The sequence below is a fragment of the Theobroma umbraticum genome, unplaced genomic scaffold, assembly GCF_002168275.2.
Source record: "Theobroma umbraticum cultivar Fairchild unplaced genomic scaffold, ASM216827v3 scaffold_95.0, whole genome shotgun sequence".
NCBI lineage: Eukaryota > Viridiplantae > Streptophyta > Magnoliopsida > Malvales > Malvaceae > Theobroma > Theobroma umbraticum.
The window spans coordinates 6,640,103-6,665,859 of record NW_018397257.1 but is presented as its reverse complement, the minus strand read 5'-3'; the positions used below and the strand labels follow the sequence as shown (position 1 = coordinate 6,665,859).

At 33.3% G+C, this 25,757-nt stretch overlaps 3 protein-coding genes, 1 long non-coding RNA gene and 1 pseudogene across 10 annotated transcripts; 2 read left to right on the top strand and 3 right to left on the bottom strand.

Moving 5' to 3' along the window:
- Positions 1-564: 564 nt before the first annotated feature.
- LOC110411896 (elongation factor 1-alpha-like) lies at positions 565-2,662 on the bottom strand. Its single transcript, XM_021422255.2, is given in 7 exon segments — positions 565-915; positions 918-1,013; positions 1,016-1,048; positions 1,051-1,431; positions 1,434-1,725; positions 1,811-2,291; positions 2,555-2,662. Coding segments are annotated over 6 exon segments (1,335 nt in total). The 5' UTR covers positions 2,270-2,291; positions 2,555-2,662; the 3' UTR covers positions 565-841.
- Positions 2,663-4,357: 1,695 nt separating this feature from the next.
- Positions 4,358-5,734, top strand: LOC110412573 (uncharacterized). Its single transcript, XM_021423138.2, has one exon. It carries the CDS (start codon positions 4,538-4,540, stop codon positions 5,243-5,245), a length of 708 nt encoding a protein of 235 aa, XP_021278813.1. The 5' UTR covers positions 4,358-4,537; the 3' UTR covers positions 5,246-5,734.
- Positions 5,735-5,908: 174 nt separating this feature from the next.
- On the bottom strand, positions 5,909-9,899 carry LOC110412821 (pentatricopeptide repeat-containing protein At2g27800, mitochondrial-like). Of its 3 annotated transcripts, none has more exons than XR_002444906.2 (3): positions 8,367-9,899; positions 7,688-7,807; positions 5,913-6,567 (listed from the first exon to the last, which is right to left on the bottom strand). XR_002444906.2 is itself a non-coding variant. In XM_021423452.2 (2 exons), exon 1 carries the CDS (start codon positions 9,673-9,675, stop codon positions 8,386-8,388), a length of 1,290 nt encoding a protein of 429 aa, XP_021279127.1. In that variant the 5' UTR covers positions 9,676-9,899; the 3' UTR covers positions 5,909-7,807; positions 8,367-8,385. The 3 variants fall into 3 exon arrangements, 1 of the variants encoding a protein (XP_021279127.1); XR_002444907.2 differs by having other exon boundaries at positions 5,913-6,563; XM_021423452.2 differs by having other exon boundaries at positions 5,909-7,807.
- A 1,586-nt stretch (positions 9,900-11,485) lies between these two features.
- LOC110411921 (elongation factor 1-alpha-like) lies at positions 11,486-13,950 on the top strand (annotated as a pseudogene). The gene is made up of 3 exons (XR_016351010.1): positions 11,486-11,639; positions 12,212-12,679; positions 12,765-13,950. The product of XR_016351010.1 is annotated as an elongation factor 1-alpha-like (transcript).
- Positions 13,951-14,925: 975 nt separating this feature from the next.
- Positions 14,926-20,085, bottom strand: LOC110412541 (uncharacterized). 4 transcript variants are annotated; one of them, XR_016351000.1, is made up of 4 exons: positions 17,936-20,085; positions 17,306-17,526; positions 17,089-17,206; positions 14,926-15,048 (listed from the first exon to the last, which is right to left on the bottom strand). It is a non-coding gene; the product is annotated as an uncharacterized LOC110412541 (long non-coding RNA). The 4 variants fall into 4 exon arrangements; XR_016351001.1 differs by having other exon boundaries at positions 17,306-19,254; positions 19,849-20,085; XR_016350999.1 differs by having other exon boundaries at positions 17,306-20,085.
- Between the last annotated feature and the right edge of the window lie 5,672 nt (positions 20,086-25,757).

Sequence of the window (25,757 nt, the reverse complement as noted above, 5' to 3'; positions counted from 1 at the left end):
TTCAGATGATGAGTTTTATTGTGACAGAAAAACGAGACAAATCTGCGCGAGTATATTATTGTGCAGAACATAAATTCACAGTTCAGATAGGCAGTGTCGTCTTTGAGGTAGCTTACATTTTCAATGCAGCATGGGTCAGAACCTGACCAGTAGAAGTGTTTTAATTTTTTGTCTGATATCTTTTTCTAAAGCACAGCCTCCAAAATTGAGACATTGAATGCAAGGTTGGACGAACTTCCACAAGAACGATTGCCGAGAGAATTGTTTTTACTTGGATTGTTTGCTTCAAAACATAAAACTATCAAGTATAGGGTGATTTGTCAACCACTGATGTTTTACATGCTTACTAGAGATATCTTCCACAAGTAAAAATTGGTTACAGTTAGAATGACAGCCCAAGAGAAAGACAATGGCTTTCTATCATTTTTTCACCTAGTATTTTGAACAATTAATGTAATGCATATTTTATTAGATTCGGACAGAAGAACCAAATCAGCGTACAAAATGATAGTTCAACAGAGATTCAAAGAACCCTAAACAGAACAAGAACGTCAGGCACGAACAGGCATAGAAAGAGAACAAAATATTAATTATAGTTCCGCAAACCAAAGCATCTCAATTTTTAATCCTCCACAAAACAGGCAAAACGAAAAAGCTAAGAATGCCACCGCCTATCGAGTACCCAATTCTGAAAATTGCTACTCAAATTCAAAGGCAAGAAAATACATATAACGACATGCAAAACTTTTGAAAGACTGAGATTAACCAGTTTCTTTAAACTATAACCAGGATAGAACACTCCTTGCGCCCAATCGGCAAGAGAATATAGCTGCTGCATTGTTCACTTTCCACCCTTCTTAGCTGCGGACTTGGTGACCTTGGCACCTGTTGGATCCTTCTTCTCAACATTCTTATAACACCAACAGCCACAGTCTGCCGCATGTCCCTCACAGCAAAACGTCCCAGAGGCGGATACTCAGAGAAAGTCTCCACAACCATGGGCTTGGTTGGACCATCTTCACCATACCGGCATCACCATTCTTCAAGACTTGGGTTCCTTCTCAAGCTCCTTGCCAGATCGCCTGTCAATCTTGGTCAGCAACTCAGCAAACTTGACAGCAATGTGGGAGGTGTGACAGTCCAGGACCGGGGCATAACCATTACCAATCTGGCCGGGGTGGTTCATGATGATGACCTGAGAGGTGAAGCTGGCAGCTTCCTTGGCAGGATCATCCTTGGAGTTAGAAGCAACGAAACCACGCTTGAGATCCTTAACAGCAACATTCTTCACATTGAACCCTACATTGTCACCAGGGAGAGCCTCCTGGAGAGCTTCGTGGTGCATCTCAACAGACTTAACTTCAGTGGTCAGACCAGAAGGACCAAAGGTCACAACCATACCAGGCTTCAACATACCAGTCTCAACACGACGACTGGGACAGTTCCAATACCACCGATCTTGTACACATCCTGAAGTGGGAGACGGAGGGGCTTGTCGGAGGGCCTCTTGGGCTCATTGATCTGATCAAGAGCGTCAAGAAGAGTAGGGCCCTTGTACCAGTCAAGGTTGGTAGACCTCTCAATCATGTTGTCACCCTCGAAACCAGAAATGGGAACAAATGGAATTTTATCTGGGTTGTAACCCACCTTCTTCAAGTAAGAAGAGACTTCCTTCACAATTTCATCATACCTAGCCTTGGAGTACTTAGGGGTAGTGGCATCCATCTACATCGTATTAAATAAACAAAAATAAGTGTAATGTATAATTGAAGCAATCAAATGGTAACAATAGGCTAGCTATAAATCTAACCTTGTTGCAGCAGCATATCATTTGCTTGACACCAAGGGTAAAGGCAAGCAAAGCGTGCTCACGAGTCTGACCGTCCTTAGTACCAGCCTCGAAACCACCAGTGGTGGAATCAATAATCAAGACAGCACAATCAGCCTGTGAGGTACCAGTGATCATGTTCTTGATAAAGTCACGATGTCCAGGAGCATCGATCACAGTGCAGTAGTACTTGGTGGTCTCGAACTTCCACAAGGCGATATCGATGGTAATACCACGCTCACGCTCGGCCTTGAGCTTGTCAAGCACCCAAGCATACTTGAACGACCTCTTGTTCATCTCAGCAGCTTCCTTCTCGAACCTCTCGATCACACGCTTGTCGATACCACCGAGCTTGTAGATCAAGTGACCGGTGGTGGTCGACTTACCAGAGTCGACGTGGCCGATGACCACGATGTTAATGTGAACCTTTTCCTTACCCATTCTGATTCACTGGGAAACAAACCTAAGAAAAGCAAAGCAAAGGGTTACTAAAACATAAGTAAAAGACAATTTCCATAAGAATAACATAACAATAACTGAGAAAAACAGTAACCCAAAATAAAATTAAGTAAGACTGAGATGTCTGAATTGAAAAGATTTGAACATAGCATTGGTTTCACAAACTACCAGATCTACACAACTTATTTTAAAAACAAAGAAAAAGAAACCAGAACTTACAAAAGGAATAAGATTGATAAAGTAATGAAGAAGGAAAAGGATTTGAACCTTGTAGAAAGAAACGAAGAGACTAAGAAGAGCCGCCTTGGAGATTGATCGAAAGAGACGACGAGGAACACAGACCGGAGGAAGAGCTGTGGCTTTAAAGCGAGTTTTTGCCCACATGGTTCCGTTTTTGAGTTTAGGGTTTCTCTTCTGGCCGTTGGATTTCAGGGGTCCACCATCTAACGGTTATGGATAAAAGTTGCCACGTTGGATGTGCACATTATGTTGTTGGCATGGCATGTTCTTTTTCTATTTCCCTTGAAATTTCTAAAATAACCCTCCATTGATTATCGAAATTGTTGGAACATTATTTTTAAAAAAAGAATATGTAATTTATTTATTTAATAAATAATTAAATGCAATTTATTTTTTATTATGTACTTAATAATTTTTTTGGTTTTATTCAAGTATTAGTTTATGTTATTGAAAATATGATTTTTAGAACTATTACTGTGTTATTTCTTTTTTATACATACATAACTTTAAAGTTTGCACCTTCAAAAGAAAAAAAGAAGTTAGGTTTGCCCAATTTATTTCACTCATTCTTAATTTCAATTCTTCATTTTTTTTATTTTTTTTTATTTTTTTGCATTCAAAGTTTCAAACCCAAATTTTTTATATTTGCAATTAATAAAGATAACAAGTAAACAAAGCCTTAAGTAAAAGCACATGAAGCATCACTTTTCATGTATTCATGGGTGCCATGTAAGGACATGTCTGGTTAAAATTTGAAACCATATCACTTCTCCAAGATAATGCTAGCAATTTAGACACAACTGATAATAGAATCATTCCAAAAGCAGGATTATGCCTTCCACCAATTTTATAATTAAAAGCGGGTGCATGACAGGCAGCCCATTCCTGTAATGCACAATGACAACCAAAATATATTGAGATGGATCACCTCCCCCTTTGTTTCAGTGGCTGCATACATCTCAGCAGGCTTAAACGACAACAGTCCAGCAACCTGACCTGCCTCCCTGCCCCCTCTAGGGGTACACCTCTGCAAAAGGTGATATATAGTCCTCACCATCTCCAAGCCAAATATATCTGGCAAAAGCACACAATTATACCACCATGGTGAAGCATACCAATGAATGGAAAATACTAAAGTATGACGAAAATTTGAAGGGAGTAGAATATTATTTTTATCTGGAACATTGCATTGTAATCAACAGATATATAATTTCTGAAGCACAAGTGACAGTGAGCTGATGAGCAGAATAGAGCAAAACTTTTGGAAATTCACAACCATTGAAGCTCAGGAAATCTATTGTTTTGTAGGCTTCAGTCGATTATAAGATAGCTTCGCTTTGCTTAAAAAAAAAAAGGATGTATCAACTATATCAACTTATCAAACCTTTCTTTCCAGTGCCACAACGTAAGGTATCATCAATTACTGCTGCATATACTCAACAGATGGAAAAAAGTTTGTTTGACATAATTTCCCTTTTCAAGTTAAACTGTTTCCTTCGTAGCATTGTAGTATGAAACTATGTCAGCCAATCCATGGAGGTTGAGAAGGAAAAATATAATCGAAGACATTTGGGAATAAAGGGATTTTAAAGGATTTCAAATGTAGCATGGGCTGTTGACAAAAAAATGAAAAACTGCAGCATCAAAACTTGCAGTGTGGTATTCTTAATTATCTATGACCAGGCCACCCCTCTAGGTCAGACACGATTCAGATTACATCTTTACTGTGCTTGCTCATACACACACAGGTTTGAAGGGGGTTAGGTGCCAAAGGAAGCAAGGTGGCTCTTAGCACTATAAATACTTTGCCACCATGTGGGCTGTCACAATAAAAGGTTTGGAACATACTTATACAAGTAAACTGACAGGAGAAACGAACACATAAAAAGATGGGGCAAATATCTTGGGTCACCTTTTTATCCATGACATGTCACATGCGAACCCAAAACCCTAAAACCAATTAAACGTTAAACCCTAGGGATTTCGATTCTTCCAAAACCCCTAAACCTGATGAAGACGGTAACGGGCAAAATCCTCTCTTCAACTCCGGTTTCCGTCTCCAAAGCAACCAAAATCATCTCCAACTTCGCCGCTACAGACAACGGCGCGTCGCAAGCCGTCAGCGCATACCTTCGACGCGCCTCCGCTTCATTCCACGAGCTCAAACAGTTGCACAGGGAGCTCCGAAAGCAGTCGAAATCGGATCGCAAGCACAAGAAGTCCAAGTCTGAGACCGCAGTGGAAGGTGCCGGCGAGTCGAGTCCAGAACCGAGTGTATTCAACCTGACTCGTGGTGCTGTGGAGCTGAGTCAAGAGGCGGGTCATGGGTATGGGGGTAGTGAGGGAAAGAAGCATAAGAACAAGAAGAAGACAGAGAAGGGTGAGGTTGGTGATGTCGGGGATGGTGAAGGCAAAAGTGTAATTGAGGATGGAGAGAGCAAGAGGAAGAAGGAGAAGAATGAGATTGGTAACTTTGAGGAAGATGAGGAAAAAAAGGTAATTGAGGAACCAAGTGAGAACAAGAAGCATAAGAAGGAGAAAAGTGGCCAAAAAATTAAAAAGTTTCAGCAAAATGGGGTGAAAATTGAGGAAGGTGAATGGGAGAACAAGAAGAAACGGAAGAGTAGAGAGATTGAGGAGGGAATTGACAATGATTCTTCTTCAGGGCCAAGGAAGAAGAAGAAGAAGAAGAAGATTAAAAACGAAGTGGATAATTGATTGATTTGGGGCAATGCAGCAACTTTTGTTGTTGTTGTTGTTTCTTACGGCAGCCTGGAAGATTTTGGTTTGGAGGCAATTCTTAGCCCCGCTGTTAAAATGCGTAATCATTTCTGGATAATCTTTTCCATTATACAGTTGAGGAAATATTTTTGTTTGTTAATTTAGAATGAATGAAATCAATTGATGGTTAATTTGTCATCGCTGTTTCTGGTTCTCATTGGATTTTATATCGTGCCAAAGATATGCATGCTTTATGTAAGGTATCATACTCACATCATCCTGGTTGATGAAGATTCTGTATTAGGAAGAACGACTTTGATGCTTGCAAATTGCGATTAATGAGTGGCTCTTTATGGTGTTTAGGCATGTCAGAACCATGTTGTTGCTTCTTGAATGTTAATAGAGTTTCAAATGCTGATAGTTTTGTAGTCTACGAGTTCAGAGCAAGAAGCCTATTCTAACGGACTATAATGCCTGCTTGAATTATGGTACTGCTTTGATGATTTCGTTTGCACTTTCGAACTAACATTACGCATAACAGATGTGAATGTTATGAAATCTCTGTTTGCTTGTCCTTCATCTTGTGATCTAGAAGAGTTAGACTAATATTCTAGACTTTCCTCGTACCCTTGTTTATCTTTAATTGATGCCCATAAGTAAGGCAAATATGCTGTTAAAGGAATAATCTTTCTCTGGAAACAATTCAAAATTATAATCAATGGAGAATTTTTGATAAAATAATTAGACATTGACTCAATCAATACCAGCCAGTATTGTGCCTTCCAGCCTTCACATTACAAGCTTTTTTTTTTTTTTTTTTTTTTGAAAATTAAAGGAAGAATATCATTAAAATGCTGGGGATTTGGGTTTCCCCTTTACAAGAGCCATGGCGAGCAACCAGGCCGAACAACAAGAATATTGGTTGGTATGCCCTTAACCTGTAACAGTATACACACCCAATACTCCTATTCAAAAGACAAAAACAGCTCCTCACATCGCTCTGAACCTTCCGTTTACATCTGATTAGAGCAACAAAAATCCTGAATCTCCTTGCTTGAAGCCATACACCTTAGGGACAAAACAAAATGAACACAAACCCACGAGACCAACAGAATATCAGTCCACAATTTGAACAACATTCACCCTTTCCAGAGAAGCATCAACATCGATCCTAACTGAAAACAACTCTCCGTCCATCATCAAGTGCCCAACACAGACTCTCCTGACATTCCAGTGGCACATTCCAAAAAAGGATGCTAACAGTAGAAGGTGATCCTTACTGAAAAACCAGCAGGAATCCTGGATGCAGAAACTCCTACCTTTGCAAGATTGGCACATTACAAACTTATTTTTAGCCAAGACCAAGCAAGAATAACTACTTTAATGAATCCATACACTAAGTAACTTTGCGGATGTTGTCTCAATAACCAGATTATGTAAAAAAAGGCCAAAATCAAACATATTAACAGCAAGGAAAGCCAGCCTACAGATTATATATCTAAAGCTCATTGTTGACATAACTATATGGCTTGATACCTTCATAGATTCCAGATGCTACCAGTCACAAGTTCTCACCTGAGTGTTTAGTTCAGTTACAATCTAGAACATAATCAATGGTGACCCAATACGGATTAATAAAAAACCCCTGCAGAATTTTTTTTTCTTTTTATCTTAGAGAAAAGGAAAAGCATTTAAGAACAACAAGAAAGAACATGAGAATGCACTTTCAATAAATAATACTAATAAGAATGCTGTTTGATATATCAACACCTTTAGCAACATTCAATGACCATTCTAATGCCAAACAATAGTCCCTTGCACATGATCCAATTGCTCTTCACATAATGCAGAAAATGTGGTTAACATATGTAATAAGATGTACGACAAGTTATGATAGAATATGATGGAGGCTAGTCAGAGAGCTTTCTTCATATTTGATACAATGATGCGTAAATTATTGAAGACTAAGGAGTACGGATGCATTTTCAATAACTGAAAATAGTGATATAACAATTAAGCCATTTAGGTAAAAACAGAAAATGGAAAACTAATTCAAGAGCCCAATCAAAGAGTTTCTAATTCGCAAACGAGAAACAACAATTGCTCCTAACATAGTGCAGAATGTAGGACTCAACCATCTAAGAATATGCTCACAAAATCCAAAAAGGTAGGATCATATATGTAGGTCCCCCATTAGATAATCCACTTCTATGGGACCATAACTATGTAAAAACTTCATATATGTGAATACCATTTTCACCATCATTCCCTAAATAATGACAAGACACATAAGAAGTTCAAAATAAAGTCATTCCTTTGACTCTTATTATCTTATTAACTGCTGGCACAGCCAAGATTTTACATCTATAAATTTAAATAATTTGAAATAAAAATAGTACACAAGTAAAACTTGTATGTTGATCAAGTACCAAGTTGTACCTTCATAAAAAAATATCAAGTGGCAGTGGCAACCTCCAACTCATTGGAAGGTTTTCTCCATAATTCAAACATGATTTGAATGTCAAACTGCATGGAAAGTGATTGTTTACGCCAACATTACTGCAAACACCGAAGAAGCACAAATTCCAAAACTCTCTTAGACCACATAAATTATAAGTTGTTTCATCAAATAAACTTTTTTCAGCCAATCAAATATCCTGGAAAATAGCAAAAACCAATAATAATACTATTAAGTAAGAACTCCGTGATAGAGTGAGCTCTTCCATGGATATTTTATAGATGTACTTTTCATCTAGCTTAACCCTAACATCATCATGATTCATGAGAGTGCAAATCTTTTTTTTTTTTTTTTGAAAGGCGAGTGCAAATCTAAATTGAATAAACAAGTTCAAACAAAAGAAGTATAAAAATCATTAAAAGCATGCTTTTGAGTTTTCACTGTCAATATATCATCTATATCATACATATGACCTGAAAATAATTGCAACATCGGGAAAAGCTGCCAATTACTCACAGGTAAGAACTTCTAGATTTGCGCTTAGGCCAAAAGTGCATATTTCTACTGGTTGGCTTTGAAATAAATACCAAATAAATAATGATTTATGCATTTAAAACAGAAAATATCATGCATAAAAATTACCAATCCTGTATGATATACCTAATCAGGCTTCTGCATTTCAATTTCCAAAATCATCCTCCATTGCATATAGAAGTTTCCTATAAGTATGCCCATCAACAAGATCTTTATCTTGCAACTCTTTTAACAATCCCGTGGCCTCCTCAACCCTTCCTCTTCTGCAGATCTCATCCAAGATTGTTCTGTATGTTATGAAATCAGCAGACTTTCTCTTCTCAATCATCTCTCTTAGGTAATGTAGTGCTTCCTCAACCTCTCCAGAAAGTGCCAAAGCATTCACAAGGGAGTTATATGATTTACTGCTAGGAATAAACCCATTTTTCTTCATTTCGTTGCACAATTCCCTAGCATTATTGGTTCTACCTTGTGCACATAACCCGTAAATCAGATAATCATAGGAATAAGCATTAGGCAGACACTTATAGACCACACCCATCTGGTGAAACACTCGTAGAGCATCATTAACATGAAGTGAAAGCACATATCCCTTTATCATAGAATTCAATGAGAAAACATCAGGCTCAATCCCATCATTGACCATTTGCCTGAACAGACACCTAATAGTCTCCATGTACATATGGTTTATATAGGAATCTCTTCCCCTACTCAACATTGCTGTGAAAAGAATGTTATATGTTCTAATAGACGGCTTGCAATCCAACTTTCTATTGTTCCTCATATGCTTAAAAATATTCACAGCTCTAGTCAACTTCCTAGCTTCTGTAAAAAAGTATATGATGGTATTATAAAGGGGCTCAGAACCAAATGAACGAAGGGCAAGCACTTGGTTAACAACAACATCCATTTCTTCATACATTTTTGCTAGACCAAGCTTCTTTATGGTAATATGATAAGTGGAAACATCATGCCTAAACCTAGGCTGCTGCACCGCCCAATTAAATAGCTCCCAACATACTAAAGGATCTTCTTCTAGAGTTATCACATTACATAGCTCGTCAGCAGTGAACCTAGGCAGGAGCTGGGAAACCGCCTTCTCAAATTTTGCTTGATCAAGAACAGGTTTACTACTAGCTTTTAATCTCTTATTAATTCTTCTTCTAAATGATCTAGATGGGGCTCTAGTTGAGTAAAAACAAGAGAAAGAATTATAACAAAATGGGTGTAAATTTGCAGTGGGAGATATAACGGACAATGGGTCAATTTGGGTAAAGCCTAAAAGGCTTTCTTTAGGCTTAAAGTCTTTGATAAAGGTGTTCAGATAAGAAGAACGAACAGAGTAACAAGGGATATTGTGAAAAGGGTTCGTAGAAATAAAAATCTTTGTTTTATGGTAGAAATTCCTCAAGCAATCTCTATGAAGAGAAATCATATTACTATTTATTGAAAGAAATTGCAGCTGGCTTGATTGCTAGATAAATATCGAAGTAAGAAGTTTCTTCTTTTAGCAGTGGGAAATCTGAATATTTTTTTTATTTAATCAGAGAGAATGAATATGAGAAGAGAGACAGAGAGAGAATCTAACCTTAAAACGTGTTGGAGCTGCGAACAACTAGAGAAAGACACAAAAACTGGAGTAAAATACAACTGCTAAGTGGTGATGGTGAAGACTGAAATATTTCTCCTCCATTTCTGCTCCACGCTGCACAATATTCATGGGCCTCAGCTAGTCAGCCCAAACTCCTTTTCTTCTTTGGTCCGAGATAGTCGAATCTAACCATCCAACTAAATCCACAATTGAACTATTATTTGTATTTCACACTTAAAAAATATTTATATTTTAAGTAAAATAGCATTACTCTTAAATTTTAATTAAAATTTTAAATACATTCCTTAATTTTTGAAATTCATATTTCACTTACAAAAGTATCTTCCATCTATTAGTAAAACGTTAATCTTTTTGTTGATTTGATAATTTGATAATATTTAAAAATTAATTTTATTTTTTATTAATTTTAAAAAATTACTATTATATAATTTTTTTTAAAAAAAAATCCAGATAGCACCTATCCTTGCTTACTGATTTTTTAAAATTTACATAATAAGAATTTTTTAAATTAATAAAAGAAATTATTTTAGTTTTTACATATTTTCAAATAACATGTTTATACTTTTAAAATAAATTATTTATATTTAATATTAATAAATTTGAGTGAAATTATACTTAAAAATTAAACAATGAAATTTTTTTATATATTTTTATATAAATATCATTTAAAAATAAATATTCACGTACATTACATCTAATAATAAATAAAAATTCTATTTGATATACAGATAATATAAAAATTATATACTATTAGACATGGTTAAAACTAAAAATAAAGACTTAGAAGATTTTAAATTGATTGTTTATAGTTTAAATTGATGAAATATTCAGAGTTTGCACCATCTCTTTAAACAAAAAATGGAAATTCTTTTCCCTTCATACCATATCCAACATCTTACATGGTACGAATAATTGAAGTTTTTGATAACAAGTGTGATTATCCACGGCATTTGCGTGGAATCGCAGACAGAGGGAGGGGGCTACCAGGGGCCTTCGCTTCTCACATTTTCAAAATTTTATAATTTATTTTTATATTATTTTAAAATTTTATTTTTTAAAAAAAATTATAATTTCATCTCTTTAGATATAAAATTTTTTTTATTCTTTTAAATTTGAAATCTTAATTTCGTCGCTACGTGAAATCACATCTGGAAATTTGATGGCGATGCATGTCATCTTAATCTTATTTTTGTTTTAAACATGATTACCTTTAATTTAGGCTTTAAAAATATTACAAGTTATGTCATTAATATGATTAAGAACTTTTGGAAATTATAGTAAAAAAATAAAAAATAAAATTTAACTAAAAATTAGGAAAAAATTGAGATTCCGGCTGAAGAATATCAATTTGTTACTTGTAATTTTACGTTTTGCAGGAATGTTGAGAACTGATTCCGGGAAATTTATAATCACATCCGTATAAGGAAGGCGGTAAAGGGATTAACAACTCCGCCGATGCTGGGATCCATGTAAGCGTATCCATTCACTGGCGTTATTAGTGAGAAAACGAAAACCGCCGACCTTTTAACGATACTCTCGGTACAAAAAAACACAGTATGTTTCCCACGCAAACACCGGCTTTGACTCTAGTCAATTAAACAAAAGAATAAGGGCAATTTCGTAAACCATACGAAATCGTCTCCTTGTGTAACCCTAGCTCCGTTGCTTTCCTCTATATAAATATCAAAGCAAAACCCTACACTGCGCCCAGAAACTCTCCAGTTTTCCGCTCTTTAATTTTCTTTGTTCTTTCAGCGGCTAGGGTTTTTTGCGAGCTACATATCAAGGTGAGCGATCTAAGCTTAGTTTCTTTTCTTCTTTAATTTTTTTTTTCTTATTAGTTGATCGAATATCATTAATTCAAGGTTTTGTTTTAGTTATGGAACGATTTTGTATTGAAATTGTGATTTATGTTTCGATTTTTGAATACGTTTTTGAGATGCGTGTAGTCTTTTGCTTTTCAAATTAACTGCGAGTAGATCTTTGTCCTTCTCAGAAAAGATGAGCGGCAATTGTCTAAAAATATTTCGTGGATTTATAAGATGATATTATTATTAGACTTGGGTAAACAGTTTCTCTGGTCACGGGCTTCTTATGATTTTTCAGCCCAATCCACGAAGCCTTAGTTGAGCCCATGTCTTGTTATATATGTGATTTATTAATCTGAATCCGCTTAGCTCAGAGGTTAGAGCATCGCAATCTAATTGCGGTAGTCATCGGTTCGACTCCGATAGCGGCTGTTATATTATTTACACTTTATATTAGAATCCATGTGAGATTTCATGTGTACTACTATTATTTTTCTATGATTTGATAAATTGTGGTTTTCCTCTTTGCTTGTCATTGTTATTTTCTACAGTGAATCAGAATGGGTAAGGAAAAGGTTCACATTAACATCGTGGTCATCGGCCACGTCGACTCTGGTAAGTCGACCACCACCGGTCACTTGATCTACAAGCTCGGTGGTATCGACAAGCGTGTGATCGAGAGGTTCGAGAAGGAAGCTGCTGAGATGAACAAGAGGTCGTTCAAGTATGCTTGGGTGCTTGACAAGCTCAAGGCCGAGCGTGAGCGTGGTATTACCATCGATATCGCCTTGTGGAAGTTCGAGACCACCAGTACTACTGACTGTGATCGATGCTCCTGGACATCGTGACTTTATCAAGAACATGATCACTGGTACTCACAGGCTGATTGTGCTGTCTTGATTATTGATTCCACCACTGGTGGTTTCGAGGCTGGTATTTCTAAGGACGGTCAGACTCGTGAGCACGCTTTGCTTGCCTTTACCCTTGGTGTCAAGCAAATGATATGCTGCTGCAACAAGGTTAGATTTATAGCTAGCCTATTGTTACCATTTGATCGCTTCAATTATACATTACACTTATTTTTGTTTATTTAATACGATGTAGATGGATGCCACTACCCTAAGTACTCCAAGGCTAGGTATGATGAAATTGTGAAGGAAGTCTCTTTTTACTTGAAGAAGGTGGGTTACAACCCAGATAAAATTCCATTTGTTCCCATTTCTGGTTTCGAGGGTGACAACATGATTGAGAGGTCTACCAACCTTGACTGGTACAAGGGCCCTACTCTTCTTGACGCCTTGATCAGATCAATGAGCCCAAGAGGCCCTCCGACAAGCCCCTCCGTCTCCCACTTCAGGATGTGTACAAGATCGGTGGTATTGGAACTGTCCCAGTCGGTCGTGTTGAGACTGGTATGTTGAAGCCTGGTATGGTTGTGACCTTTGGTCCTTCTGGTCTGACCACTGAAGTTAAGTCTGTTGAGATGCACCACGAAGCTCTCCAGGAGGCTCTCCCTGGTGACAATGTAGGGTTCAATGTGAAGAATGTTGCTGTTAAGGATCTAAGCGTGGTTTCGTTGCTTCTACTCCAAGGATGTCTCCTGCCAAGGAAGCTGCCAGCTTCACCTCTCAGTCATCATCATGAACCACCCCGCCAGATTGGTAATGGTTATGCCCCGGTCCTGGACTGTCACACCTCCCACATTGCTGTCAAGTTTGCTGAGTTGCTGACCAAGATTGACAGGCGATCTGGCAAGGAGCTTGAGAAGGAACCCAAGTTCTTGAAGAATGGTGATGCCGGTATGGTGAAGATGGTTCCAACCAAGCCCATGGTTGTGGAGACTTTCTCTGAGTATCCGCCTCTGGGACGTTTTGCTGTGAGGGACATGCGGCAGACTGTGGCTGTTGGTGTTATTAAGAATGTTGAGAAGAAGGATCCAACAGGTGCCAAGGTCACCAAGTCCGCAGCTAAGAAGGGTGGGAAGTGAACTGTGCTGGTTAATCCTCTTGCGGTTTCCGCAGCTGATGTACTTTATCTTATTAATAGTTTAAGAGTCTTTGTCATTCTTGGTTATGATACATTTTGTCTCGGCTATAGTGTAGTGTTTTTGTTTGTCGGCGGCTGTTCTCAGAATTGGGTGCTGGACAGACGGTGGCAGCTATAGCGTGGGGAGTGCCTTGGTTTCCCAAGGTGGCTCAAAATTTTTGTTTTATGTTTTTCTTTCTGCTGCGGAATCATTGTCAGTCTTTGCTTTATTTTGATTTTTATTTCAGACTTGCTTTTCTATTTAGTCCTTTCTACTTCATTCTGTTCAATTGCTTCCATTATCAAATTATCTATCTTGTGTGAGCCCAAGGTTTTCTGCTTTATATTCATTTATCGTCTACGTGCATTTCTCGGGCTGGGCTGAATCCAACGTGCATTATGTCTTGAAAAGTGTTCTGTTGATTTGGTTTTTAGGGGAAATAGATGGGAAGAAGGTTGTATTCTGTAATGTTACTACTTGCAGTGGGAAAATTTATGCTCATTTGTTTCATGTTCGATGCAGACTTTGAGAAAAAATTCAACAAAAAATAATTCGGATTTTACAATAAAAACTTTTAATGAGAGACGTCAGAACAAAACTAAATTTCAAGTCTGAGGGCTTTTCTTACAAGGATGGATCGGCCCATGGGAAGGGGATTTTTGTGCATTATTTGTTCCTCCCTCTGATCTACTATTGTTCCCTTCCAACCCTTGCTTGGGTTGCTAACATGCTTTTCAAGCAATCAATGCAGTGGGCTCTGCTTGGAAAAGATGAACCTCAAACTTGGTTTTTTGATCAAAACCATAGCATCAGCGTTTCTTTATTGGTAAGTATGCCTTGGCTTCGAAGCCCCCCAGTAACAATCATCTTTCACTAATTATTCTTATTTGGCAAAAACTAAAAATTGGAAACAAGATGCAATTTGTACATGTCCAGTTGGTTAGATCCAATACGACAAAACAACAAGAACAAAAATTAATTTTGCTTTTTGGGTGAAATGAGTAATTAATATTAATTTAAGTCCAGAAAGAAAACAACCACAAGAGCCAAAAGGAGTCCAAATCTAACACAAAACCATATAGATATGTTCCTTAAAAACCAAAATTCTGAGCCACATCATGCCTAGAAATACTAGTTTAAACTTGGCTAAACTAGGCAGCTTTTGCTGTATAAGCCAGGCAACTGCAGGACAGATCCTGCAAAACAATAGCCCCATCTCCATCAACTTCACCTTCCATGATCTGTTCAACCGCAGTTTCAAAGTTTTCTTGAATACCCATTTCTCGATCTGCATGCAGACTCTCACTGACTCTTGATCTTTGCTTCTTCATGGCCTCCCTCCTGTGGTCATGATCTGCCATCCTACTCATCAAAACAAGCAAGGGAAGGCAAAAAAAAAGAAGAAAAATTATTTATTATGGCATCTAGAAAAGAGATTAACACATACTTATAAAGGCAAGAGAGAAAGAGAGAGATTTAAAAGTAGTTTTGTACTCTTCAGAGAGGATAAAATGTTGGGTGATGCCAGAAACACAGAGAGGAAGACCATAAGTTGTATGAAGGTTTAGCATGGACTGCATTTTTCTAGAAAATGGTTTCTGTAAGATGAAGAGAAGAAGAAAAAGTATTATAACTAGGAGTGGGGGGGTGGTTTCTTAATTCTAACTTTGTATTCTTGTGAATTTGATTGCTGGCTAGCTATTAGTATCAGATATATCCTTTTATTGTATCATTATTAGTATTAAATAATTATTTAGGATAATGGTTGAGACTGGGGAGCTGTTTTAAAACCTGTTGTTATGGTCAGGTCACCCTCTCCTTTCTCGTATTAAGTTTCAATCTCAGAAAACGTATTGGTATGGGTTCCCTGTCTCTCTTTTTCAAAGCATTTAACACCCTTAACTGAGGACTCGAAGATGGCTCTGTCGTTTTGTTTTTTTCTGGGTAAAGTAGTTAAAAAGAGTAAAGGCAGGGGTTGAAGGGAAAGATCCAAGTTTTTGGAGGCATTTAATGATTTTAGCAATGTCTCCTTTGCATGGCATGAGAATATAGCAATGATTTGTAACATTTGTCTCCTTGTTCAATTTGAGACTAGGACCACTCACAATTCAACCTAACAGAAAAAAAAAATCTTTTAATTAAATTACTATCATTTCAATTACTCAATTACTATTATACAAATAAATTTTCATTATTAGAAGAAGTGCACTACAGCCTTTCAAAATAATTTGAAATGATATATTTTAAAATTACATTGGACCATGATGGTGCTTGTAGCTACACTATAAAAAAAGTCACAAGAAATATAGATTATATTGTATTGAATTTTAATTTGATGCTTTTAAAAGAGTTTGTAAAAAATGTTATATTATATTAATTAACTGTAAAAATATGTGATTTTTGTAATATTTAATAATTTAAAAAAATAAATTAGTATTAATTATAAATAATTATTTACTTTTGTATCAATCATGGAAAAGTTAATAAAAAATAAATTTATGTTCGTGACATATATAACACCAACAGTTTCATTTGGAAAAGAGACAATAAAATAATGAAAAGGGAACCCCATAAGCAAATAGAATTATAAAAAAGAAAAAGCTCCTATTTTGATCACACAAAATGATCAAATTGTTTTATGAATGTCAGATATCTCTAATTATGATGATAATTTCTTATTCTTTTGCCATTCACATTTCTTTCCATTTATTTAGTATTTATTATTGTGTTGTTTCCGCTAGATCTGTTGTATATATAAAAAGATAAAATTTATTTAGCATCTAATTTTTTATAAGCTTTTAAGTTGAATTAATAAAAAATTTGTAAAGTAATATAATTATCATCATGTAATATTACCGTTTCTCTAGAAAATCAAAACAATAAATCCATGTGGTAGTCAATAGAAGTTTTGATATAATAATTTAGCAGTTTTAGATCAATAAGATAATTTACCTTGATTTCATTGTCAATGATATGTTCAACAAAGTTTCCATCTGCATCAAATATCAACCATGCCGTCTATACTTGACCCTCTGGAAGGTTTAGGATAGCATTCTCTATCAAATACACCAAATGGAAGAACTAATCGTCCAATGATGTAGTGTTCTACATGTTAGTTTCCAAAATTTACAATAATTCAACGATTTTAGTTTTGAATTGCTTAAACCCATTACGTGTGTTCCTAGTTGCAATATAAGAACGGTCCTACCATGTCAGTCATGAAAATTTGCTCTAAGCTCTAAGCTCCTTGACTTGCTTTTATTTTTATGTAAAAGCGAATATTAACCAAAACAATGGTCACAATGCAAAGGGAGAATAAAACAAAGGAAGATCTTACTAGACAACTAAATGGTTTTGCCATAGTTAAATATATAAATTGACTAACTACTCAGACTTTATTACCTTGGATTTATGCTGCAATGAATCATTCTCTTGGTCGTGATGAGAATTGCTCCATCCACTAAGCATCACGTCAGTGTATTGCATTAGCAATATACGTTGTTGCTCATGCGAATTTGACCTATTAACATAAATTAACCAACTTGCATTGCTTCAATTTCTACAGATTGTTAAGTATTTTCTGGATGTTAAAACCTTCCAAAAGGTGAAGTTTGTGTACCTCAAGAATAAAGACAACGTGGAGCTCATGAGATCATATTTTGATGAGGAAAATCTGCCAACTTAGTTTAGAGGAAAGGCTGTATTGCAGTACAATCATGGAGAATTCTCCAGACAAATGATCCAGGATGATATCAAATCTGCCAATTTGTGGGGATTTGATGATAAACTTCAAAGTGTTGGCAATGGGCACTCTCGACCTGAGGTGGCTCCGGAGCCAGTCTACCTTGCACCACCAGCTAGTTGTGAGCTACCTGTCATCGGCTTATTATGTAATAAATAGTTATATATTTTCTATGCAACTGAATGTGAGCTGGACGAAGCAAGATTATGACCTTGGCATTTGCTCTAACTGGAGCTGCAAGCACTCATCAAGTAAGGATAAACATTCTAACTTGTTGCTTTCTCAAAGGAATTTTATCTGATATTAGCCAAGAGGCCATCACAGGCATTTAATGAAAATTACATCTAATATTTACTAATTTAATTCATATAAAATTTGAAAAAATATAGCCTAAGCCTTAGTATGCATCATTCCAGGTAAGTTGCGTTTCACCCATTCTCCATTTTTCCTTGCATGGTAGATTATATTATCCAGATATATCAAAGATTAAAAACATGAAAGCTTTACCTGGCAAAAATGCAGGAAATTTTTTATCACCATGGCTGATAGCCATATTCCCCATAGCTCCTATAATCTGAGCTCCACCATACATAAAAGAACCTCTACTGCTTCCTTGAACAACTACTGAGCAACTGCTTGTACAGAAGACTGAGCCCTGCCTTGAACAGGATTTCAGTGGACAGCATTGACCTGCATTAGTGGAGAAACTCTATTGGCTTGGTTCTGATGTGGAGCTGGCTGATAAACCTTCTGTTTTGGAATAGCCATGCCTCTAACTTGTGCCCTGGAGTAAATTCTCATATAGAGAAAGAGTGAAGATGGGGTGCGCAAGCAAAGCAGGGGACTAGGCCTTTAAAGGGTTCACAACAGTTCGAGGATTGGCCACCATTTACCTGACCGCCGCTTTCTTTGTTAATGTTTACAGTTAAAAATAACATTAATACAAATTCAAAAGCCTAACATCTATCTCGATGTGAAATCTACAAGAAACTTTGTGAGGAGACTTTTTGTTGCAATTAATTAAACCTTTAATTGCGTTTGAATATCCAATATAGGCTTACAAAAAAATAACGAAATTATTTTTCTGTTAGTACCCAATAAGCTTTAAATTCGTTGAAAGGTGAAAGGTAGAGATCCAAAACCTTATTCATTGAAAGGTGAAGCATTAAATTAGGATTTGCTATTATTATTTCTGGGTTGCAGCCAAATCTTGTTGTTTTCATGGGGAAATACCTAGCTAGCCAAGTTCCTAGTTGTTGGCTACAGATGATTAAGACACTATATTCTTTTTTTTGTCATATCCTTGCTCCAAAGCCTGAAGCACCCATCTATTCTCTATCAGAAGACCTATCTTCCATTTTTCATGCTTCAAGACAACTCTTCTCTACAACAAAGAGAAGAATTGAAACTATCTTTCTACATAAAACTATAAAATGTTGCAAAAGGTTTACATTGAAACTAAAATAATTAGACAAAATCAATCCAAGTAAAATTACAACTTGCCTATCATAAGAAATGTTTGATGGGGAAAATCTGTAAATTAAAAAGCAAAAAATTAAACATAAATTTAAAACAAAGTCATAAATTTGACAAAAAAAAAAATAAAACACAAATACAAATATTAAGCTAACTTTTACCTTACCTGTTCAGCCAAAGTGCGTAAAGGAGACACAGATAGAAGAGAAACAAATGGCGGCGTGGCGTTAGGGGAAAGAGTGGGAAGAGAGAGAGAGGAGGTACTGATAGAGCAAAGAGAGTCCGACACAACAGGAGGGGGAACGGAAGATAACCGATGGGCAGAAGAGAGGCTAACAATAGTTGGGACGCTGGCCGTCGAAGGCAAACATACCACAAACAACAAAATGAGAAGAAGAAAATGGGAATGGCAAGAACTAAATCAATATCTATGTGCTGGTGATCATACGATTTCTCCAATTAGAAAATATTTTAGGCTAGAATCATTTATCATAAAGAAAATGGGATCCCTGCCAACTTTGTGTAGCATGTAAAAGGGACGTTATTTGAAATTGATTCCATTTCAAATGTTACAAACTTACAAACATTGTTTGTCAAATTAATGCTACTCAAACTATTGAACTTCAAAAATAAAAATAAAAACTATTGAACTAATTGATTTTCAACAAAGCCAATCAAATCTTAGATTCAAGTCCCATGCAAAACTATTCAACAAATAATTCTAATGAAATCAAAATCCGTAACATAAGACAGCTTGAAAATAGAAGAGCATAAACCTAAATTATTCATCTCGTCAAAAGATACATATTTTAAACCCAATACAAAACCAATCAATCTTAGATTCAAGTCCCATGCAAAACTATTATTAAAAGAATAATAAGCTAATAGTAAATCGCATCACCAATACGAAAAAATGAATAAAAACCACAAGAATCGATACTTACTATACAAAACTTGGAATTCTTGAATCAACGCCAATAGAAGAGAAACAAACCTTGACTGTTCAAGGAAAAGAGTGGGGAGAGAGAGAGAGAGCAAGTACCAACAAAGGAGAGAGAGTTTGATGCGACATGGAGGAAATAGAAGTTGATTGACGAGCAGAAGAGAGGCTAACGACAGTTGGAAGGCTAATCATCGGAATCGACGGAAGGGTAAAAAAAACCTTAATTGACAATCACAGTAATGCAAAAAGCCTAATATCAATACAATACCACTTTGAATAACCAAAGCCAAAATGGAAAGAAGCGGAAAGGCATTAAACGACGTCTTGATGAACGACAGTAAAAAAAAAAAAATTATATAGGGAGGGGCTCTAGAGGAAACTGAAACAGTAATCAAGCCATTCTACTTTTATATATATTATAGATGTATTGATAGTGTATTATTTTTATACACAGTAAGTCAATGAAATGTACCATTTCATTAATGAATTAATGAAGTAAAATTAAATATTTTTAAAGAGTTAATAATAAATATTTTAAAGTTTCAATATTTAATAAATAAAAAATCAAAATCTTTTATTTTCTTCTCAATAAAGATAAAAGACAATCATTAGTCATCTAACAAATTTTCAAAGCCCTAAGTCTCAACAATTACAGATGGTTCTTGCTCCCATAGTCTAAAGCAACAAATTCAAACCTTGATAATAAAAGAGAAAATGCCATAAAGAAGAGAAAAGAGAACAAGGACAAGGAAGAAAAGGAGGGACAGAAACGTGGGAAGAAAATAAAAGAACAAGTACAACATTCTTGGATGATTTGATAATGTAGAAAAATTATATATAGGTAGTGTATTAAATATAATCTTGGTATATTTTGAAGATTTATATTAGATGCAATTAAGCAGACGTTTGGTAATAATAACTTTTTTAATAAAAATAAAAACACTGTTTTCATTTAAAAAATAAAAATAAAACTCGTTTGGTAATATTCTTGTTATAAGAAACACTTAAAAATAAAAATATGAAAACATGTTTAGTAATAGCATATATTTATTTTTGTTATATACTAAATTAAAAACTATATGGTAAAATAAAAAATAATTAAGCCATATAAATCATTTAATATGCAAAATACCATTTCCGTAATTGTTTTATCAAATTCAAAACTTGCACCAAGAGGTAAGAATACAATCGAAGATATAAAATTCGAAGAAAAAAGTGACAATTAGAACAATGATTTTTAAAATTAACATTTAAATCAATCATCTACCATGGACACTTGCATAAATCTGGTTCATAATTTCATTTCTCACACAAGCCATTTGGCGAAGTCGACTACGAAATATATCAATATCAACGAGATTTTGTGAACTGCTACCACCAACATTTTTCTCGGGTCTCAAAAACATTTTTATCAAGGCCAATTTTATCTTTGTTTTAGGATTTAAGGTTTAGGATTTAGAAAGAAAAAAGAAGAAGCATCATAATTCACAGGGAAAAAGACATGAGAAAGGAAGAAGCATTGTTTTAACTAGGCATGCAAAGTCTTAAGAAACAGTAAATTAAATCCAAAAGATAAAATAAAGTTAAAAAGAAAAAGAAAGGAAAAGAAAAGAAAAAAGAAACTTATATGAGGTGGATCGGATCCGAAGAAACTCATTTGAGGTAGAAAAGCAAACAAATTAGAAAAAAAAAAAGATTTAAGGTGTGGTGTTAGAAGAAAGAGAAATAAAGAAAATAAAGGGGAAAGGGGTGGTTTGGTGTTAGCCTAATTGAGGTGGTTCAGCCTGTTTTTTTTGTTTTGAAAACGACAACAAAAAATGTAAAGCATCTTTTTTTTATGTTTGTGCGTTTTCCACTAATATCAAAAATGATTTCAAAAAAGAAAAACAAAACCAGAGTTGTCAAATACATTTTTTTGTTAGTGTTTTCATAATTATGCAAATAAAAAAAAATAACAAACACCTACATAACTAAACGGGGCCTAAAATAGAAATTTTTTATTTAATTAATTGTTAAATGTAATGAATATTTTTATGAATATCCATTTATATTATGTATATCTAGATTTGGATGTGAATTAGATTGAATTGAAATTAAGATTTAATCCATCCATCTAATTTAGTATTATTTTCATTTTATAAATTCTAACTAGATAAGTGTTATTGGCTTATAAATTCATTTATAAGTACACATTTGAAAAAAATCTTTTTACTCTTTTTAAATATTTTTTTATATTAATAAATCAATAGACTTTTTAATATTTAAGTTTAAAGCCCTAAATGAGGTCACAGTACATTAAATATAATTAATTATAAAAGACTCTGATAATCCAGTGGCGGAGAAAAAAAAAAAAGAAAATGAGCAAATCAAATCCATTGCTCCATTTCCTTTTATGTAAAAGCCACAAAATCGAGGGGCACAGCAGACGTATAAGAGAAGTAATATCTATGTATAAGAGAATTTAAAAAAAATTCTCTTCTCTTCTTTTAAAAACACATCAATTTTTCAAAAAATATTCCTTTCTCAATAAATCTCTCTCTACCTTCCTTCTCTCTATAAATCACCATTCTCCATTGCAAATAGGAGCTCCCTATTCTCTACCTTTTTCTACTAAAACTATTAAGAAAAAAAAAATAGAACACCCAACAACAGAATAGCAAAATTTATAATTTTTTTATTTTTATAAAAAATAAGAAAAAATAAAATTCAAAATTCAAAATTACATTCAGATACTATTTAAAAGGTTTTTTCTCTTTTTCTCAAAAAATGATTTTATTGTCAACTATGCAGTTACCTTTTTTCTCTTTTTTTTGTTTTTAAGAATTGAAGCATTATGGTCTTTAAATTAACAAAAATATAGTATTATTGTTATACAAATTTGATTTTAATATCTAAAATTGTATATAAGCTTCAAGTGTTCTGTTATAGTTTATAGTTGATTGAAGATGGCATAAATATTTAACTAAAATTAGAATTTATATAATTTATTTTGTTAAACAATTTATCAAACAATTTTAGCTTAATTTTAAAAGTTATTATTTTTCATAAGAGCTTCATAATAGCTTTTAAGCTAAAAATAAAAATAAGTCAAACAGGTTATAATTAAGTATACATTGAATGTAATTTTAATTTACTGTAAAAATGAATAGATTCATGATTTTCATTTAATAAAACTAATTACATTCATGAACTTGTTTTGGTTAAACAAATACATAGAATAATGATAATTCGTAAATGGTAATTAAGTAATATTCGTATAATCACAATGCACAATAAATATGTTAAGTTCAATGTTTTGGAAAAAGTGTTAAAAAATACCTTGATAAATTAGTTTTTTATTAATTAATATATAAATCAATAAATTATTAACTTATTGATTAAATAGTATCTTGATTAATTAATAAATTTTCATAATCTCAAAGGTGTTAATTTATAAAAGTTTTACCGTGATAATAGTGCATTAAATATAAATTCATTTAAAAGTTCTTAAATTTTAAATTTATTTATTAATAAAGTGATAATATTTTATTAATATATCATTATTATACATAAATAGTGCATCACATATAAACTCGTCAAACACTACCAACTCATCATATCATACCTTAAAATTTTTATGTCGAATGTTTAAAGTTAAATATCTTAGTCCAAAGATTACTCTTAACGAGAAGAACATATAATGCGTAATACATAATAATAGTTTGTGTCAAGGCAAATTTAAGCAAAAACACTAATTTGATCCAACCAATTAAATAACCATTTCTTGTATATGTTTTCAATCCTAAATTATGTGAACTTAGATCCAATTTGAAATTTGAAACCCAACTAGTTTGACTTAAAATAATTTCAGAAATTTTAAGAAATAAGTCTAGCATATAATTTAAATTTAATTTGAAAATTCATGAAAAATAAATATGATTGTAGTCGAATTTTCAAGTTTCTTTTCAGTTTTTTTTATGTTGTTTGAAAATATTAATAATTATCTTTATCATTCCTTCTAAACAAACAAATTTTTGGTGCTTGTTTTTAGAAATAATATTTTATTTTCAGTAAACAAACATATTTTCATAACATTTTTTTTAAAAAAAAGCATATTCTAAAATCAAATTTAGCATGACCTTTTAAATTCTAATTCGAGATTATTGCTTTCCAAAAAAGGATACGCTATGCTTTTTATCAAAAGAAAAAAAGGAAGTGTGAATGGAATCTAGGATGATGTTCTCTACAATTTCTCACAAGCTTCTTAGAATTGGTAATGCAATTTCAGGCCAAAAGTATGGTGAAAAAAATAAAAAATAAAAAAAATAATTGACATAATATTTAAATAAATTCATAAATTATTTAAAAATATTTAAATAAAATTTTATTATTTTATTAACTTCATATTTTTTATTTTTAGTTAAATAAATCTTTTTTATTAATAATGGACTAATTATCATTACTAAAAATATCACTTATTATTTTATATTTATATAACACTAATATGATATTGATGTAAAAAGTAAAAAATATTACATGATTATATTATCATATCAAATTAACATATCATACTATTATCAATTTTGATACTTTAATATACTGCATCATAATTAATTATAATATTTTAACATATTATGTTAACGTCATGCGATATAAAATAATAAATAATATTTTAACTAAATTAATGATTAATCATAAAATTTATTTAATTTAAAATAAAAAAATATAAAAAATTATTTGATTCAAAATAAAAATATAAAATTTGATTGAATATAATAAAAATTTTAAAATTTATTTAAATTTTTATAATAATTTAAAATTATTATTATATATTATGTTAAAATAATTCACTTATTCCTACGTGTAAAATGCCGAGGAATGGTTGAGAATCAGGTTTAGATTCATGATTTGACTTTGTCAACCAATCAATGCTCCATGTAGCATTGTCTTTCAACTTTTTCTGTTTTTTTTTTTTTTAAAAGGGATTGTATCGTTGAAACAATTCGCAACCTAACTTTTTAACTTTTTATTAATTTGTAGCCATGCGTATGGTATTGCGCATCCAATGGGGTCCCTATTTTCTCATGGTGGACTTCTGATGAGCCCTTCTTGGCTCCTTCTGGTTATTTCCACCAAATTTCCTCTTTTTTTTTTTTTAAATAATCCTATTACGGGGGAATTGATCCCACTTGGTGACCTGACATTGAACTTGGATTTTCAATTGAGTTTTTAATGCATACGATTTGAGAAATTGATATTTGATTGGTCGAGTTTATCAAATAAATTAATAATCTCTTAGATTTTTATTGATATGTATAAGTGAAATATATTTCTCATCATTTTTAATAATTTTTTAAACAATTTATTATAAAAAAATAAAAATACATTAGAAAAATTAAAAGTAAAAATGGTATTTGTAAGCTTAACTTTTTTTTTATAATGATGATGAATATTTCTTGTCTTCCTATCATATATTATCATGTATATTATTACTCACAATACTTTCATAATTTATCATTTTATTTATAATATTTCAAAATATTTTTATTAACTTAACATTAATTCGAATGACTTAATAATTGAATCGTAACCCCGATGATATGTAAACTTTAATAAGTAATAATTTATGGCTCTAATTTTGAAAACAATACTTTTTTTCACGGTTACATTGAAGTAAATTACAACCGTTATATATGAAATTCATATTCTTTAATATCTTTGTCTTTATAATTTAAAGTCTTTTAGTTTTATCTTCAAATATTTGTTTTATATCAAATAAATGCTTTAGTAAATTTAATGAAATTTAATGACTAAAACATATGTCAAATATATTGGTTGAAAAAATTGAATATGTCATTTTTAATGATTTAAGTAATCTTAGGTTGATAAATGATTTTTTTAAAATAATTACAATTTCAAGAATTTTAAAAG

What these genes read in the sequence shown, in the direction of transcription:
- LOC110412573 (XM_021423138.2), top strand. Translation starts at nt 4,538, where the DNA reads ATGAAGACGGTAACGGGCAAAATCCTCTCTTCAACTCCGGTTTCCGTC.
- LOC110412821 (XM_021423452.2), bottom strand. Translation starts at nt 9,675, where the DNA reads ATGATTTCTCTTCATAGAGATTGCTTGAGGAATTTCTACCATAAAACA.